Raw genomic sequence first — 16,589 nt, 5'->3', positions numbered from 1 at the left:
TAAATTTGAACAATGTTTGTTTTTGTTTTTGTTTTTTTATTCATGAGAGACACAGAGACATAGACAGAGGGAGAGGCAAGCTCCTCACAGGGAGCCCGATGTGGGACTCGACCCTGGGACCGGGATCACACCCTGAGCCAAAGGCAGATGCTCAACCACTGAGCCACCTAGGCGTCCCTGAACAATGTTTCTCCACTAGATGATAGATATAAAATCGCAGGCATCATTTGCTGTGTGCATACAGTTTTAGAAACTATACCCCAATTACACAGCAGCATCCATGTCCTACAGTCTCCTTCCTTCCTGAGCCGGCTCTTCCCCATTTCGTCGCAGCCATAAGGTTCACATGGGGACTGACTACTTCCAGTATCACTGATGGGCCCCCGTTGGTGTAAACCAATTGGTGTAATCTTATGCCCCCCGCAATTAAATTTGGATGACATATGGCACTTTGAGACTCGAATGCCCTGGCCACTAAGATTAATTTAGGTTGGTCCAGTTGAAGCAAAGTCAAGCTCTTTTTTCAATGGACATGAAAGAGGAAACACGTAGCCCTGGCTGCTACTACAGGCCACCGTATCATTGGAAGTTTAAAAGAGAAGCTGGCCTTAGGATAAATCACATGGAGAAAAGTAGAGCTGAATGAATTTGAAGAAGGAAAAGAAGCAGTAGCTGCTGCAGCCTATACTGAACCACATCTGTGGCCTAATTTTGATCTTTTTGTTTACATGAACCAATATTCCTCCTTATTATTAAAGTCAATTTGAGTTGGGATTTCTGTGTGTGTGTGGTTTTTTTTTTTCCTGTTACTTGCTACTGAAAGCATCCTCACTCCTACAGCTTTCCTACAAAAGCTATTAAAAAATCAATCAATCACAAATATGTAATAGACATTACTCTAAATCAAACTATTTGAGAGAGCCTTAAGAAACTGAAAAGTTGGGATCCCTGGGTGGCGCAGAGGTTTGGCGCCTGCCTTTGGCCCAGGGCGCGATCCTGGAGACCCGGGATCGAATCCCACATCGGGCTTCCGGTGCATGGAGCCTGCTTCTCCCTCTGCCTGTGTCTCTGCCTCTCTCTCTTTCTCTCTCTGTGACTATCATAAATAAATAAACATTTGGAAAAAAAAAAAAAAGAAAGAAACTGAAAAGTTGGTTGTTCAAAATCTAGCTGGAAATAAGGGATGAGGGTAATTGTAATAACAGCAATCATTGACCCTGTAGTACTCCCTCTGTGTCAGACACCAGGCTCTATGCTTCACACTTGTGATCTCATTTCACATTCACAAAAACCCGGGAACATGAGGGTAGGTAAAATTATCCCCATTTACAGAAAAAAACAAAAAAGAAAAAAAGTCCAGAGAACTGATGACAGAAAAACTCTGTAAAAGCCTAATATACGGGGGGGGGGGGGGGCACCTTAGATTTCTAAGTTAGCACAACTATATGTAAACTTTGTTCAAACCAAAAGCCTGATTTATGGCCTGCCACGCATGCATTGTACATCTGCTTTGTGAATGAGCAGCCTGAAGGAAAACCATTTTGTCCTTGAGGCATCAATCAAAGCTCCTGCTCCCTGAATTCCTTTAGGATGAAACTCATGCTTCCCGCCTACATGCTAATCTATAATCTTTTTTAGCTTTTACAAGATGTAAAAAATGTATATAACCCTATAAAAACTGTCCATTCTCTGGAGCCACTTTCTTCCCTGTGAAAAGTGTGTTTTCCTGGGCAGTAGTCCTAACATGGGCTGGAATAAAATTCTCTTTCTTACTTTCTGAGATTCTAAAAAGTTTGTTCAATTTGTGCTGACAAAGCTTATGTACTTTCACAAAGCTATTAAGAAGTATAGAAGAATGCACACACAAGTCTGTGATGTCAAAGCAGGCTGTGCTTTTAACGATGCTCTTTAAGTGATTCTGCTATTATGTGAACTAAAATTCAAAGAAGGGGGAAAACCACCTTAAATCATTGATATTTTGCAGGGAAAAAAATTAAAGAATATAATTTGAATATGAACTTAAAATATTAAGATAAATGTCAGGCAAACTAAGAGATATGAAATCATTGTAACACTATGACAACCTTCCAGAAGACCATTCCACTACAAAGAAAGATTTAGACTAATATCACAAGCACGAGCTTTCTGAAAGCATTCAATTCTACGTGCTAACTTCAAATAAAATAGTAGCAATCATAAAAATTATAACTACAGCTAACACTTAGACAATATGCGAGGCATTCTTTTAAGTACTGTAGAACTGTAACTTCCTATAACTCACTGGATCTTCACAAAAACCCAAGAACACTGGGACTAACATGATCCCCCATGTTATATTTGGGGAAAATGGGGCACACAGATGTAAAATCATTTCCTCAAAGTATCAGCAAGAAAAGGGCAGAGCAGGATTTCACCCCAGACCTTGTGGCCTCCAAAGTCCATGCTCTTAAACAATGTGCTATCCATACTTCAGCATGTAAATGTCCTGTGAATACAACACTCAAATATCTACCATGCAAGACTGTTAAGCAGGAAATCTGTTTTACAGTTTGGTGTGACAGAGAGAATGTATAAAGGTTTTGGCTCCTACTACTATGGGGTTCAACTCAAAGCCAGGCTCTGCGACTTACTAGTTTTGTGACCTTGAGCCAGTGATCATGCTTCTTTCAATCTCAGATACAATACCATCTGCCTCCTAGAGGACTTTCAATACAGGTTGGCATTATTCCTTTCTGTTCTCACCAAAGAACACTGTTACCAAGGCGCTTTTACAGAATATCATCAAGCAGCCAGTTAATTTTAGACCACCTATTGTTTGAATTCAACTGGACATTTTAAAAAAAATTGGTTTGTATGCAGGCAAAGCTTTCCCAACTGACAAGTTGGGAAAAAAATGAATATCAATCATTTCATGATACTTATACAGAGACAAGTAAGAGAATACTTTTCAAGTACTTACAACGTCCCTACCACAAAACCACACAAATTCTAAGCAGTAATGCAATGAGAAGTATTAACATGCAATTTGAATATTCTAAACATAAAAATTATTAATAAAAAACACACAATACATAAAACTAGTTTTAATTACACCTACCATGTCTGCAGAAGAACTGAATGACGACTTTGCACTTATCGGATCTGGTGAATATTTTACACTTCTCTACAGTTCTTTCAAGAGAATTTGGACATCTAAAGATAGGCAGAATTGACTATAACACAAATACATAATAGAACAGCACACATTTAATATGGTTGCTCGATGAGTTTAAATGAACTAACAAGATAATGTATGCTCCTAAGTGAATAGATTTGTCCTGCATACCTTTTTATATATTTTTAAATTTTTATTCCAGTTTTGAACTATGTGACTGTGTAATTCAACCTTAAAAATAAAATAACCAATATTTTTTTCTGGATGAAGAAGGTATTTTCCCCTTCTTTTAACACTTTTTTCCTCTTTTTTCAATTTAAATTCAAGTCAATTCATTTTAAAAATTAAATTAACATACAGAGTATTATTAGTTACTGAGGTATAGTGATTCATCAGTTGCATATTACACCTAATGCTCATTACATTAAGTGCCCTCCTTAATGCCCATCACCCAGTTACCCCGTCCCTCTGCCCACTTCCCCTCCAGCAACCGTCAGTTTGTTTCCTATAGTTAAGAGTCTCATGGTTTGTCTCCCTCTCTGGTTTTGTCTTATTTTATTTTTCCATCCCTTCCTCTGTGATCTTGTGTTTTGTTTCTTAAATCCCACATATGAGGGATCCCTGGGTGGCTCAGCGGTTTGGTGCCTGCCTTCAGCCCAGGGCATGATCCTAGAGTCCCCGGATCGAGTCCCGCACTGGACTTCCTGCATGGAGCCTGCTTCTCCCTCTGCCTGTGTCTCTGCCTCTCTCTCTCTCTGTGTGTCTGTCATGAATTAAATAAATAAAATCTTTTTAAAAAAATTCCACATATGAAACCATATCATTGTCTTTCTCTGATTGGCTTATTTCATTTAGCATATCTTCTAGTTCCAACCTCATCATTGCAAATGATAAGATTTCATTTTTGATGGCTAAGTAGTATTCCACTACATATAAATACACATATTATACACACACACACACATACCACACTTCTCTACCCATTTATCTGTCAATGGACAGCTGGACTCTTTCCATAGTTTGGCTATTGTGGACATTGCTGCTATAAGCATTTGGGTGTCCTGCATGCCTTTTAAACCAGGTATTATTATTATTATTATTAAAGATTTTATTTATTTATTCATGAGAGACACACAGAGAGAGAGAGAGAGGCAGAGACACAGGCAGAGGGAAAAGCAGGCTCCATGCAGGGAGCTTGATGTGGGACTCGATCCCAGGACTCCAGGATCACACCCTGAGCCAAAGGCAGACATTCAACTGCTGACCCACCCAGGTAACCCATTAAACCATGTATTAAATGCAGAATAGATATCATGTCCTTTGTAACAAATATTTCTACAAGAGAAAACCAGGGCCACTTATACTTACCTTCATTCCCAATTTGCAATTTAAATTCGACATTGTAGAATCATTATCATTTACTTTCACTGAGGTTGACCATTGATAATGTTGAAAAAACACAGGAGAGAAGAGGACACATCCATATGCTGACCGACAAGAATTCACAGATCTTAAAGCAAGCTGAAAAATAAAAGTTAAGGAAAAAATCAACTTTCACTAAATGATTAATTCAAAAATTCTATTATGTTTAACACTGTAATTAAATGTGTTTAAATAAGGTTATGAGATGGTAAGTGCATTATATGGACTACATTATACATATGATTTATTATAGATATTAAATGGGTTACATTAGACATTGTATATTGAATTTACATACATATATACAGTATACACGTCTATATTGAATACATGTAGATATTAACTCTAAAATCTTGCATGTTGAAATTGTAAAGTTGTAAATGCCTTTAGCTTTAATGTACAAAGTGGTAGATAATGTTAAAAGAGGTAGAAAGATGGCAGCAAAATGGCAATCTCTCGCCTCATCTAAAGGGAGAAACCGTTGGTCAGTGCCAGCCAACTACTTCCACTTAGGAATACTAATGCTGGCCCCAAACTGTCAGACCTTGTAAGTTTTTAAGAGAAGCAGAAAACTCAGATCTTTATGTGGACTCCCCCAATCTTTAAGTTTATAAAATTATTTCATTTAAAAAAATAACAAACAGTATAGTCCCACAAAACACTTCGGCAAGTCATATCTAGCCTCTTGACCATCAGTTTGCCATTTCTGGTTTAAATCTCTTGTGTTTCTCTGCCTGATTTTTAAGTTTAATATGCTCTCAATGTATTCAGACATGTAAAATAAAGATGAGCAGTGAAAGGGATAATTAAAATTTCTGAGTTTCCTAGTTAACATTCAATCTGGATTGGGATCTTTAAACATCCTCTTTTGCCTTAATAGATGGTATACTGGTTAATTTTCTTACTTACACCTTTTTCAGATGGATCTAGCCACAGCTCGTCACTGATTCGTGATAGAGCTTGGATTGCTTTCCCAAATACTACAGAGAAAAAGAAAGGCACTGCTTACATTCTTTCCTCAAACAATAAAAACAAATCATAAGGCTACTTCAGCATTCAGAGGACTCACGTTAAATTTATAAAGAACAGTGTTTCATAGACCAATGCTAAAAATTGCTTTAAATACATAATAAGGGTCCCCTGGGTGGCTCATCGGTTTAGTGCCTGCCTTCGGCCCAGGGCGTGATCCTGGAGTTTTGGGATCTAGTCCCGTATTGGGCTCCCTGCATGGAGCCTGTTTCTCCCTCTGCCTGTGTCTCTGCCTCTCTCTCTCTGTGTGTCTCTCATGAATAAATAAATAAAATCTTTAAATAAATAAATACATAATAATACTCCTGACAAAATGCTAGACACATAGACACATACTAAGAGCTCAATAAATTTACAGACTGCAAAATGATAAGACACACACTATTCCTTTCTGATGGTTTGCATGGAGCTACTGCAGCAAGCCAATTTCCATACCAATTTATTTTCAGACTTGGTTAAAATAAATATATTACCTGACATCCCCCCTCCCCTAGAAGTGTGAAAACAGAGCATGAAGAGGTTCATCTGAAGGGCTTTAATAACCTCATAGGTGGCAAGGTCAAAATAAGTTATAAGAGAGAAGTTAGAAGCATTCGAGATACATCTCTGATATTTGAGGGTAGCATCCAAGATGCTAAATCTGCTCACTAAACACACTCAGATTCCCTGTAAGAAAGAGGCTAGGCTGGGTGATTGGGAAGGCTTTGCTTCCCTTCCCTATTTGTCTAAACTGGTATGACACTGTTAATATTCTCAGGAATTACGAATAACTACAAAATGTGGCAAATATAAGATACTATGCTGCAATAAAAATGGATGGCCACATAGGGTGCCTGGGTGGCTCAGTCAGTTAAACATCTGACTCTTGATTTCCACTCAGGTCATGATCTCAGAGTCATGGGATCAAGCCCTGTGGTCGGGTCCATACTCAGCACTAACTCTGCTTCTTTCTCTCTCCCTCCCCCACTTGTGCTCTCTCAGAGAAAAAAGAAGAAAAGAAAAGAGAAGAAAAGAAAAGAAAAAGACCATATCGATCCACAGAACAATAGAAAACGGAGAAAATATTCCAGACATAAAATCTGATTACAATGCTTAAGGATCAGAAGTGTGCAAATTTGGGGGTGCCAGCCTGAAACTGAGACGGGATGATCATGGGGAGAAAAAAAAAAGAGGCATTTCTCCTCTTTTTTTTCCACTTCACATTCAACACTTTTTCATTCAGCACTTTTTCCAGGAGCTGCCTCAGGCAGACCTCTCAATCACCCAGCGAATGGTTTTTGAGCACCGCCTATGTTCTGAGTACAACCCAATGCAAGGGGAGTAGAGCAATGAACTGAAGAGCAATAGCTTCTGCCCTCACAGTGCACTACATACAGTCCAGGGGGGTAGGCAAAAGCAATCATAAAAATAACTGCTTATTGAGAACTGAACTACACCCTGTGAGAGAACTTCTAGAACTTGGAGAGCCTGTAACAGCCGGGAGCCCGTGCTTCCCCTCCCTGTTCCTCACTACCGTTCTGTGGATGGCCCCATCCGGGGTGGGGGAGGGGGGTAAGGTAACCACCACACAAGACGCCATTCTAGGACCAGCTTACAATCTGCAGGAAACCAGTTTTCCTAAATAGAGACTTTCTGGAGTAACTTACACAGAGTACCACTTATACATTCCCATCTACAATTGAGCTCTCTCCGCATCTGATTCATTCCTACAACAAGCCCTGCAACAAAAATGCTGTTACTAATTCTCATTTTTTCAGATGAGGGAACTGAGCCCCCACAGCGGTTCGGTGGCTTGTCCCAAGTCAGACGTGGAAAAACGGAAGAATCTGGAATAAAAACCAGGTTGATTAAATCAACCTGGCCCTAAATACTTCAACTGTCTAAGCATCATTTCCCCCCCAACTCCTCCTCACGCAGTCCTAAATCGTTCGGAGTTTGAGGCCCGCATTCCCAATCTCCGCTCCGATGGTGCAATTTCATTTCACGGACACTGAAGACAGTAAATACTAAGCACAAATAAAAGCAGACAGGCTCTCTTCCCGCAGAAGCTACTAGGAGCTTGGGTGGGTGTCGCCAGCACTTGCGCATGAAGGGCAAAGGGGAAATGGCCTCCATGAATCTTAGGCTTTCTTTCTTTTCTTTCTTCTTTGCTTCCCTTTTCTACATAGGAAGGCAAGAAAGGTCGCTCCACCTTTCACCTGACTGCCGCTCAGCTCGCACTTCAGCATGGCTGCAAGCCCTAACAAGCAGGGCTCCAAGGCGCGCCTCAGCTCGACAGCCCCAGGGGCCCGGATGTCGCCCGCACTTTTCGAACTTTCGAGATCTAACTCCTCCCGCCCTCACTCCACGCTTTCCCAAAGAGCAGCTATAGGTGACGGCGGGGAAGGACCTCTGCGGGCCCCCGTAGGCCGTCTCCTGCCGACGTCGCCTGTCATTGGCTGAGAACGAAGTGGGCGGGTCGCCCAGGAGCCCGAGGAAGAAGGCGGCGGCGGCGGTGGCGGTGACTGAGCGGAGCCCAGTGACAGGATGGTGAGGATGGCAGATGCGGCGACCGAGGCCTAGCTGTCGGCCGCGGGGCTGCGTCGTTGGGAGCAGCTGGGAGTCTCTGGGCGACGGCGGGGGCCATCCCGGGGACCGTGGCGGGGAGAAGGCCCAGGGGGAGGGCAGGGGAGGATACGAGCAGCTACCTCTGGGTGCGGCTGGCTCTGGCCTCGCACCCCCGCCCAGGGTCCAAGGGACGTCGGAGGGGGGAAGGGCCCGCCCCCCTCTGCGGCTCGTCCTGTCACGAGACCCGCACGCCCGAGCCGGGAAGGACCTTTGGGCCTGGGCCTCCAGCGTCTGCGAGAAAGGGGCATGGTCCCCTCGGTTTCCAGACGCTTCCTTACTCCTTTTCCTTAAAAGGCACCTCCCGCTGGTTGGGGTATACCGATTGCCACCGTCATGTGTTGAAAGCTGGGCTGCTTGGATGCAGAACGGGAAGTAACGAGCAGAATCCCCTATCCTCTTTCGTTTGCATCTGGAGAAAAGGGGTACAAACTGCCCCCCTCGCCCCTGAGATAAAGTGCAGCTGCCATTGAAATGTGGTAGTGAGTCCTCGGGGGACTGGATTTGGCTCTTAGAATGGCTGGAACTGTTGTTTCCTTAACGGTTTATGAGCTCTTTGAAATTGGAAAATTTTGTGAATATGTACGTTTTTCCAGGTAAGGAGCCAGTTTTGGCGCCAAGGAGTTCTTTAGGGAGATTTACTCAGTCGTTCCTCAGATTGTCCAGCCAGCTTCAAGGCTAGCCCCCCACCCACTTGACCTACTGTAGGTTTTTCTGCCCCTAAGACCGTTCTGTGTAAAAACTCAGGAGCTGCTACTGGAGGTGGCTTGTAGCTGTAATCAGATTTTCAAAGGTGCCCTTCTCCCCCTAAAAAGTTAAGAGCATGTCCAAAAGGAGCTACGATTGTCTTGCTATTTATGTTGATGAGGGACTTCTATAATGGGTATCCGTTACATTTTTGAGATTATCAGGATTCTGTGGCAAGTGTAGCCTTTGAAGTGGCTTATAGATGTGACAGCCAAAGATTTATGGTATATGCTTCTTTAGTGTCTTTGTATATGGGAAAGACTTTAATCTCGTTTTTTATTTTTGCTTCTAAACGGACTCCCGTTGAAAGTGATCCGGTTTACAATAATTTTGAGACAGTTATTCCTGAGAGAAGATGACATATGATTCCATACTCATGTTTCTAAAGTTTGTAAGAGATGAACACTTTTTTACTGGAACATAATTGTCACCTGAGATAGAACTGGGTAAAATTTAGCGTTAGCTGATTCTTTTATGATTAAAAACCTCTCACTTGGCAAAGTAGACTGGTAATGTTCAACACTCAGTAGTATCCAGAGTCTATGGGTAGCAAATTCAGGTGTGGAGAAGGTCCAATTGCAGCTGGAGGAATGTGTTTGTTTTTTTTATCATCTTTAGTTGGTGACTTCATCAATTGATAATGTATTCAGAGTGCTGTATTAGACCTTCTGTACAAAATAATGGTCTAGCTGCGGCATAAATTTTCCAGCTTGTAGAATTTTGAGCATAAGAGAATTAAAATCCGTGTACTTGAGGAATAATTAGTCCTTAAGAATCCACAAAATGTTAGCTTTCGTTTACATTGTTACTGATGAATTTTCCAAATTGTCTTATAAAATTCTTAACAGAACAGGAAACTAAAAGAGATGGGAGTCAATATAGAGAATAAGATTAGAAGAAAAACTGACAGGGCAAATTTTTTATTACTGGGTGTGTGTGAGAGAGAGAGAGATGTTCAAAAACACAGCAAATGGTTCTTTTGGTATTGCTTTGAGCAAAGCCAGTTTTTAACATTTTCTTTCATAACACTCAGAAATCATTAACAATTGTTTGCATATTCATTTGGTATGAGTTTTTTTTGTTGCTCTGTTTTTGGTTTGTTTCTTTTCATTGCTTTCTTGTAACATTGGTCATGTTTCACCCTTTTTTTTCATTCCCCTGTCTGCAATCAACTTCTTCATTCCACTAAGGCTGGGCACAGAGTAAGTTTCTTCTCTTAGCTCCTACTAACAACGGTGGTCGGGTGGCTGGCTGATTACTGGGATTTTCACCCTTTTACAGTCAAATAGGAAGTAGCCAGATTCCTATGCTTTGATTGGGTTGGTTCTTTATTTGAATTTAACAAGATTGCCATTTCCAGGATCTTTTGCTGTCTCAAAAGACTATAAACTTTATCTAATCTGAATTGTCAAAAGTGTGGAATTTGGGCAAGGACATTCCTCAAAGTATGACATATGTTATGTGACACTATTTCCCCAAACTTAGTCACCTACATCAAACAAGAGTCTTAGAATCTTTAGTAGTTTGAAATAATTTTTGTTTGGTCATTCATATAGTTATATTTTTAAACTACTAATACTCTGGGTATACTTGGGTATAATCCATAATACATGATAGAATTTAGGTCATCAATCATTATGAAGTATCATTGTTGTACTAATATTCTTTTTAGCACATTGAGATCAAACAGCTCATTCATTATCAGTCCCAAAGATTTTTATCCTGCAATAGACATATACCCTCTATGAGCCTGAGGGTTTTGTTTTTTTTAATATAGCAATTTATTTTTTACCTTTTTTCTCAAATGCCAGCTTCCCACATTAACTCTGTGCTTCAATCCATATCTGAAGGGATCCCCCTCTAAAGATGAAGATTGTTCTCTCTCCAGGTACTTTTGCATTGATTACCAATGAGGGTGGAAACTTCATAGTGGTTTTTAGTCTTACAGTAAGATGTTTTATCCACTAAGATCTGGATTGAAACAGTTCATTGAACAAATACCAGCTGAAACTACTCTTTAAAAAGAAGAAACTTATTTAACAATTTCTTTTAAAGTGTGCTAATTTTGTAATCTTGTGTTACTTCAGTTACTCTGTGTCCTGGTAACAGTTCCTTTCCTTTGTAATCATGTTGATATTTGTTGCAAGATGAATCAAGTTTGTTTTAGCAATAATTTTAGTTTTACATATTTTGTTTTTGGTTAATTTCAGTTTACATGAAGTCTATGGTGGCAAAACTATTTTCTGTTTTTTTTTATTATTTTTATTTATTTATGATAGTCACACACACAGAGAAAGAGGCAGAGACACAGGCAGAGGGAGAAGCAGGCTCCATGCACCAGGAGCCTGACGTGGGATTTGATCCCGGGTCTCCAGGATCGCGCCCCGGGCCAAAGGCAGGCGCCAAACTGCTGCGCCACCCGGGGATCCCTATTTTCTGTTTTTATATTATTTTAGATATTTAATGTTTTCTTGGATAATATTAAGGAACAGTCATGCCTTGTCTTTTTAAAAAGAAGTTTTATTTTTTAAAGATTTTATTTATTTATTCATGAGAGGCAGAGAGAGAGGCAGAGACATAGGCAGGGGGAGAAGCAGGCTCAACGCAGGGAGCCCCCTGTGGGACTCAATCCCAGGACTCCTGGATTACGCCCTGAGTCAAAGGCAGTCGCTCAACTGCTGAGCCACCCAGACATCCCCATGCCTTCTTTAAAAGCAGTTAAAGGGCATGTATGTTTATAAGTGGGATGTCTGTGTGGAAAAACATCCTGTTACAGAATGAAGGTGCTTATATGAATCAACATGAAATTAATTATTGTCCTTTGGACGACAAATATTTAAAATGACCTTTTGACAATATTCCACAAAAAGATTGAATTGAGTAATGTTTATATGTTCTTGAAATTGCAAAATTAAAAATTTTACAGAATTGAGGTTTTTTATTGTTATACTTAAGTGCAAAATTAATTTTTATCATCTGAGACTATATTGCAACTCTAAACCACCTCCTGCTAAATTCATCATTTATTTAGCTGATGTCTCTCTCTCTCTTTTTTTTAAATTGTGCTAATGCACATGAAAGATTGTAAAAATGTTATCTTAAGTTTAGAAACCAAACTGAGGGTACACAGGCCATTTAGTCTACACAATAAAAGTACGACAGGATTTATAATAAGGAAGGAGGAGAGAACAGAGATCATCATTCAAAAGCACGTGTTGTCCTATTAAAACTCCGTGAAACATAGGCTGTTTTTTATACCTTTATATTATATAGCTAATAGTATTTAGTAACAAATATTGTAAATTTTGGCTACTTTTCCTTCAAATAGTTGTCAGTCTAGTAAACATAAATTACAGAATTAAGTTTTTTTCTTTATCACTGCATTTTTAACAGTTCTCTTTATTAATGTTCCTTGGAACATTGGAATCAGTGCATTATGTTTTACGTTAGGTTGCAGAAAAATGAATTACCATATTACTCAAAAATGCCAAATTCCATAAGACCCAGCACTATATTCTTCATTTTGCAATTTTTTAAATTCAGGATCATTTATAGGTCTCTAAGTGAATTGCTTAGAAAGCCCAATTTTTTTCTTGGTAAATAGAATGATGACCTGTATTGTGTATGCACACTGTTTATGACTAAAATAAGGTTGATTAGAAAAGAGTATGTTACCATATGTGTCTTTGTTTAAATGGTCATGATAAGAACTGTATGGATAACTTCTGCTCTTTTGGGTTCTGGAATCCTTGCTTAATTTAAAAGAGGATTTAAGAGAGGAAAACATCTTGTTTTGGCATCATGTTTGACATTACACCTTGTCTCACCTTGACACTTTAAAGTTGGTGTTGGTATTAGGAGATCTGCACATCCCACACCGGTGCAACAGTTTGCCGGCTAAATTCAAAAAACTGCTGGTGCCAGGAAAGATTCAGCACATTCTCTGTACTGGAAACCTTTGCACCAAAGAGAGTTATGACTATCTCAAGACTCTGGCCGGTGATGTTCATATTGTGAGAGGAGACTTCGATGAGGTGATGTATTTTTCTTTCCATTCGCAAATATTTTCTTTTCTTGGTTCTTACATATAGAAGCTTTATCCTTTACACCTGAGTTTCTCAATTGTCATGGTCTTTATGTTGTTGTTAACTTCCCAAATACAAATTTACTACACCTAATTGTCCCTTACTCTTTGAAAACCACCAGTGTTACACTACTCAGAAAACATGTTAAATACATTATTAAACATATTTAAATAGTGATTTTGTCACTATGTTTTGTAGTATTGTTATTTAGTTTATAAAATTTTTATTAAAAACTTCTCACCACCACCTCTGCTACCCTGTTCCAAGCTACCATATCATTTTCCTGTATCTCAACTTCCTCATTCGACCCTTCCTCCCTCCATAGTTTGTTCTCCAAGCAGCAACCAGTGTGATCCTTTTTAGGTGAAGATCACATCACCACTATGCTGAAAACCCTGCTGTGGCTCCCTAACTCCATGGTTAAACTATAAAGGGGCATGAGGAACTTTTGAGGAGATGATCCAACTGTTCTGGGTCTTGATTGTGGCAGAGCTTACATAACCGTATGCATTTGTCAAAACCCCTTAAATTGTACACTAAAAAGAGTAATTTTACTGCATATGAATTATAACTCAACCTGACTTTAAAGTAAAAAGTTAGAAGTTCTGGGATTCCAGCTTTGCCCATTAGTTAATAACAAGATTTTAGGCAAATTATATTCTTTCTGGCCTCAGTTTCCTCATACATAAATATGATTGGAATAGATCATTTTTAAGACCCCAACTCATACTAACATTGTATTTTAAAAATTTTTTACTTACAAAATTTCCTTCGTATTTTTGGGAATATAAGCTTTTCCATAAATCATTTAACTTCATTGGTGCTGTTTACTGGGGTTCCTTTATACCAAACCGAATGAACATAATGTCTCTCTCTTTTTTTTTTTTTTTTTTTTTTTTTAGTGGATTTTAAGAAAGAGTTCAGATAACCTTTCACCTGGGGGCAAAAGACAGGGAGATGAGAAGGGAAAGGGGCCGACTTCTTGTCAATAATTAGAATATAGGTTTGCTTTGTTAAAAATATATTTGGGGTTCTGTTTGTATTATGCTAAAGACAATTTCAGTAGCAAGAATTAAAGCTTTTTCTTATAATTTGCTAAATTCACAGACCTGGCAGCCATACTACCAGGGTTTGGGTCTTGGCTCTTCCACTTACTAACGTGTGACCTTGGGCAAGTTATTTTAACCTCTCTGTGCTTCAGTTTCCTCATCCATAAAATGGTGGTCATAATAGAAGCTACCTCTTAGGATTGTTTGTAAATATTTAAATAGGTTGATATTTATAAAGCCCTTAGAAGAGTGCCTGCTTCCTACTAAGTACCATATGAATGTTGACTATCATTATTATTTGAAGCTATTCCATAATGATTAAAGCCTGGGATATAATTTAAACACACCTTATAGGTCATATGCTTAGGATTCTTAGGTAGAGGAAACTCACAAATTTTGGGGAATTATTTTCTACAGCATGCCCCCGAGAACCCATATTCTGTAAAAGAGGGAAAAAAAAAAAAAAAAAAAAACACAAGGCAGGGATTACATGATAAATTCCAGTTTACCTTAAGTAAGTTGTTTTGACCATATTTGTAGCTTTAGAAACTGAGATCAAGTATTTAATAAATGTGTTGGTTGTGAAGCACTGTATCAAAATATTCATATGGGATTGAATATTAATGTTTTTCAACATCAGTATCTCTAAAAAAATTTTTTTTTAATATCTGTTTCTTATTTTAGAATCTGAATTATCCAGAACAGAAAGTTGTAACTGTTGGGCAGTTCAAAATTGGTTTGATCCATGGGCATCAAGTTATTCCATGGGGAGACATGGCCAGCTTAGCCCTGTTGCAGAGGCAGTTCGATGTGGACATTCTTATCTCGGGACACACACACAAATTTGAAGCATTTGAGCATGAAAATAAATTCTACATTAACCCAGGTTCTGCCACTGGAGCATATAATGCCTTGGAAACGTGAGTAGTGATTTGGGGATTTATTAAAGCTAGTAATTGCATGTGTGACATTTCATAAAGGAGAAGTGCAACTGTTTCAATTAATTATAGCCTTTTGAGCAATCTTCTTTTGGTGTTTACTCTTTTCAATATGTAACAAGTAGAATTCTCTTCAAATCCAAATTGTTGTAAATTGAAATTTTTTGTGCTGGTGCTTTTTAGTATAAAACACTGACATTATTTATATTCTCTTCCAGAAACATTATTCCTTCATTTGTGCTGATGGACATCCAGGCTTCTACAGTTGTCACTTATGTGTATCAACTAATTGGAGATGATGTGAAAGTAGAACGAATTGAATACAAAAAATCTTAAAAGCCAGGCCTGTCTTGCTGTTTTTTTTTTTCATTCCCATGTTCAAATCAAGTAATTAAACATTTATGTACCACAAAATTGTATCACTTTTATAATATTTTGCAGTAAAATATCATCTTCTGTTAATACAATGTTCTAAGCTTCTTGTAAACTATAAGAATATATTCCATTTCCATATATGATTTCTATGAAAAAAATGTCATCACACAGTAAATGGTCATAATGTTCAGAAAAATTTATCCTTGTAAATATCTTCAAAGTTGGTATTTGGAACTTTACTATGAAAGTAGTGCATGAGGAAAAAGAATTTAGACTTGTATACGTTTTTCTCTTCAGTAATAAACAGTTAACTTTCATTTATACTTTTTTGATAAACTGTTTTAATTTTTAAAAATCATAAAAATGAGAGGCCGTATGAAACTGCACCTAAGCATTAAAGTGATGAGGTAGATGGGATGACCTTTTGGGGCTTTCTCAGTTCTTAGAGTGTTCTGAGTCATAATGTTGGGCTCAGAACATTTGATTTTCTAAAGAATTTACTACATTGACATATTAGCAATAATTCCTCAAACTGTTGCTTTAAATTGCCCTATTCCTATATTTCAAGTTTTAACTGTGTGTGTGTGTGTGTGTATGTATGTATGTATGTATTTATTTATTTATTTATTTATTTATGATAGTCACACAGAGAGAGAGAGAGGGAGAGACACAGGCAGAGGGAGAAGCGGGATCCATGCACCAGGAGCCTGACGTGGGATTCGATCCCGGATCTCCAGGATCGCACGCCCTGGGCCAAAGGCAGGCGCCAAACCGCTGCGCCACCCTGGGATCCCTATATTTTTTTTTTTTTCTTAAACCAACGTTTAGAAAGGAAGCACACTGGAGTGAATGTATAATGTAAAGAATCTCACTACAATTACTCCCAACTTATTCTAGTTTGAGAATCCAAGTGTTTTTTTTTTTTTTTTTTGAGAATCCAAGTGTTTTGACAATTTTCATAAAATAGGGCAAACTGATATTTCCATTTTTAAGTTGTATTCAAGCAGAAAATATTAAGCACCTTTTTTGCAAGTCTCTATCAAATGTTATTCTGTATCAGGCTATTTCGGAGCTTTCCTTAGCCCAATCAAGAAAATACTTGAGGGGGGGGATGCCTGGGTGGCTCAGTGGGTTAGCACCGCCTTCAGCCCAGGGTGTGATCCTGGGGACCCCGGATCGAGTCCCG

At 38.8% G+C, this 16,589-nt stretch overlaps 2 protein-coding genes across 2 annotated transcripts in view; one reads left to right on the top strand and one right to left on the bottom strand.

Annotated features, from left to right (window-relative positions):
• The window catches only part of RAD9B (RAD9 checkpoint clamp component B), a 33,905-nt gene extending 25,970 nt beyond the window's left edge, over positions 1-7,935 (bottom strand). Inside the window, exons 1-4 of the mRNA XM_072802497.1 lie at positions 7,797-7,935; positions 5,486-5,556; positions 4,523-4,675; positions 3,098-3,212 (exon numbers count right to left, since the gene is read on the bottom strand). Of these exons, the coding sequence (XP_072658598.1) occupies positions 3,098-3,212; positions 4,523-4,675; positions 5,486-5,556; positions 7,797-7,833 (376 nt within the window). The 5' untranslated portion in view covers positions 7,834-7,935. The remainder of the gene's footprint in view (positions 1-3,097; positions 3,213-4,522; positions 4,676-5,485; positions 5,557-7,796) is intronic.
• A 65-nt stretch (positions 7,936-8,000) lies between these two features.
• Positions 8,001-15,726, top strand: VPS29 (VPS29 retromer complex component). The gene is made up of 4 exons (XM_072802496.1): positions 8,001-8,134; positions 12,799-12,990; positions 14,775-15,010; positions 15,247-15,726. The coding sequence occupies exons 1-4, from the start codon at positions 8,132-8,134 to the stop codon at positions 15,362-15,364; spliced, it is 549 nt and encodes a 182-aa protein (XP_072658597.1). The 5' UTR covers positions 8,001-8,131; the 3' UTR covers positions 15,365-15,726.
• Positions 15,727-16,589: the final 863 nt, after the last annotated feature.

The sequence above is a fragment of the Canis lupus genome, chromosome 27, assembly GCF_048164855.1.
Source record: "Canis lupus baileyi chromosome 27, mCanLup2.hap1, whole genome shotgun sequence".
Classification (NCBI taxonomy): domain Eukaryota; kingdom Metazoa; phylum Chordata; class Mammalia; order Carnivora; family Canidae; genus Canis; species Canis lupus.
This window is presented reverse-complemented; position numbering and strand designations above follow the sequence as displayed.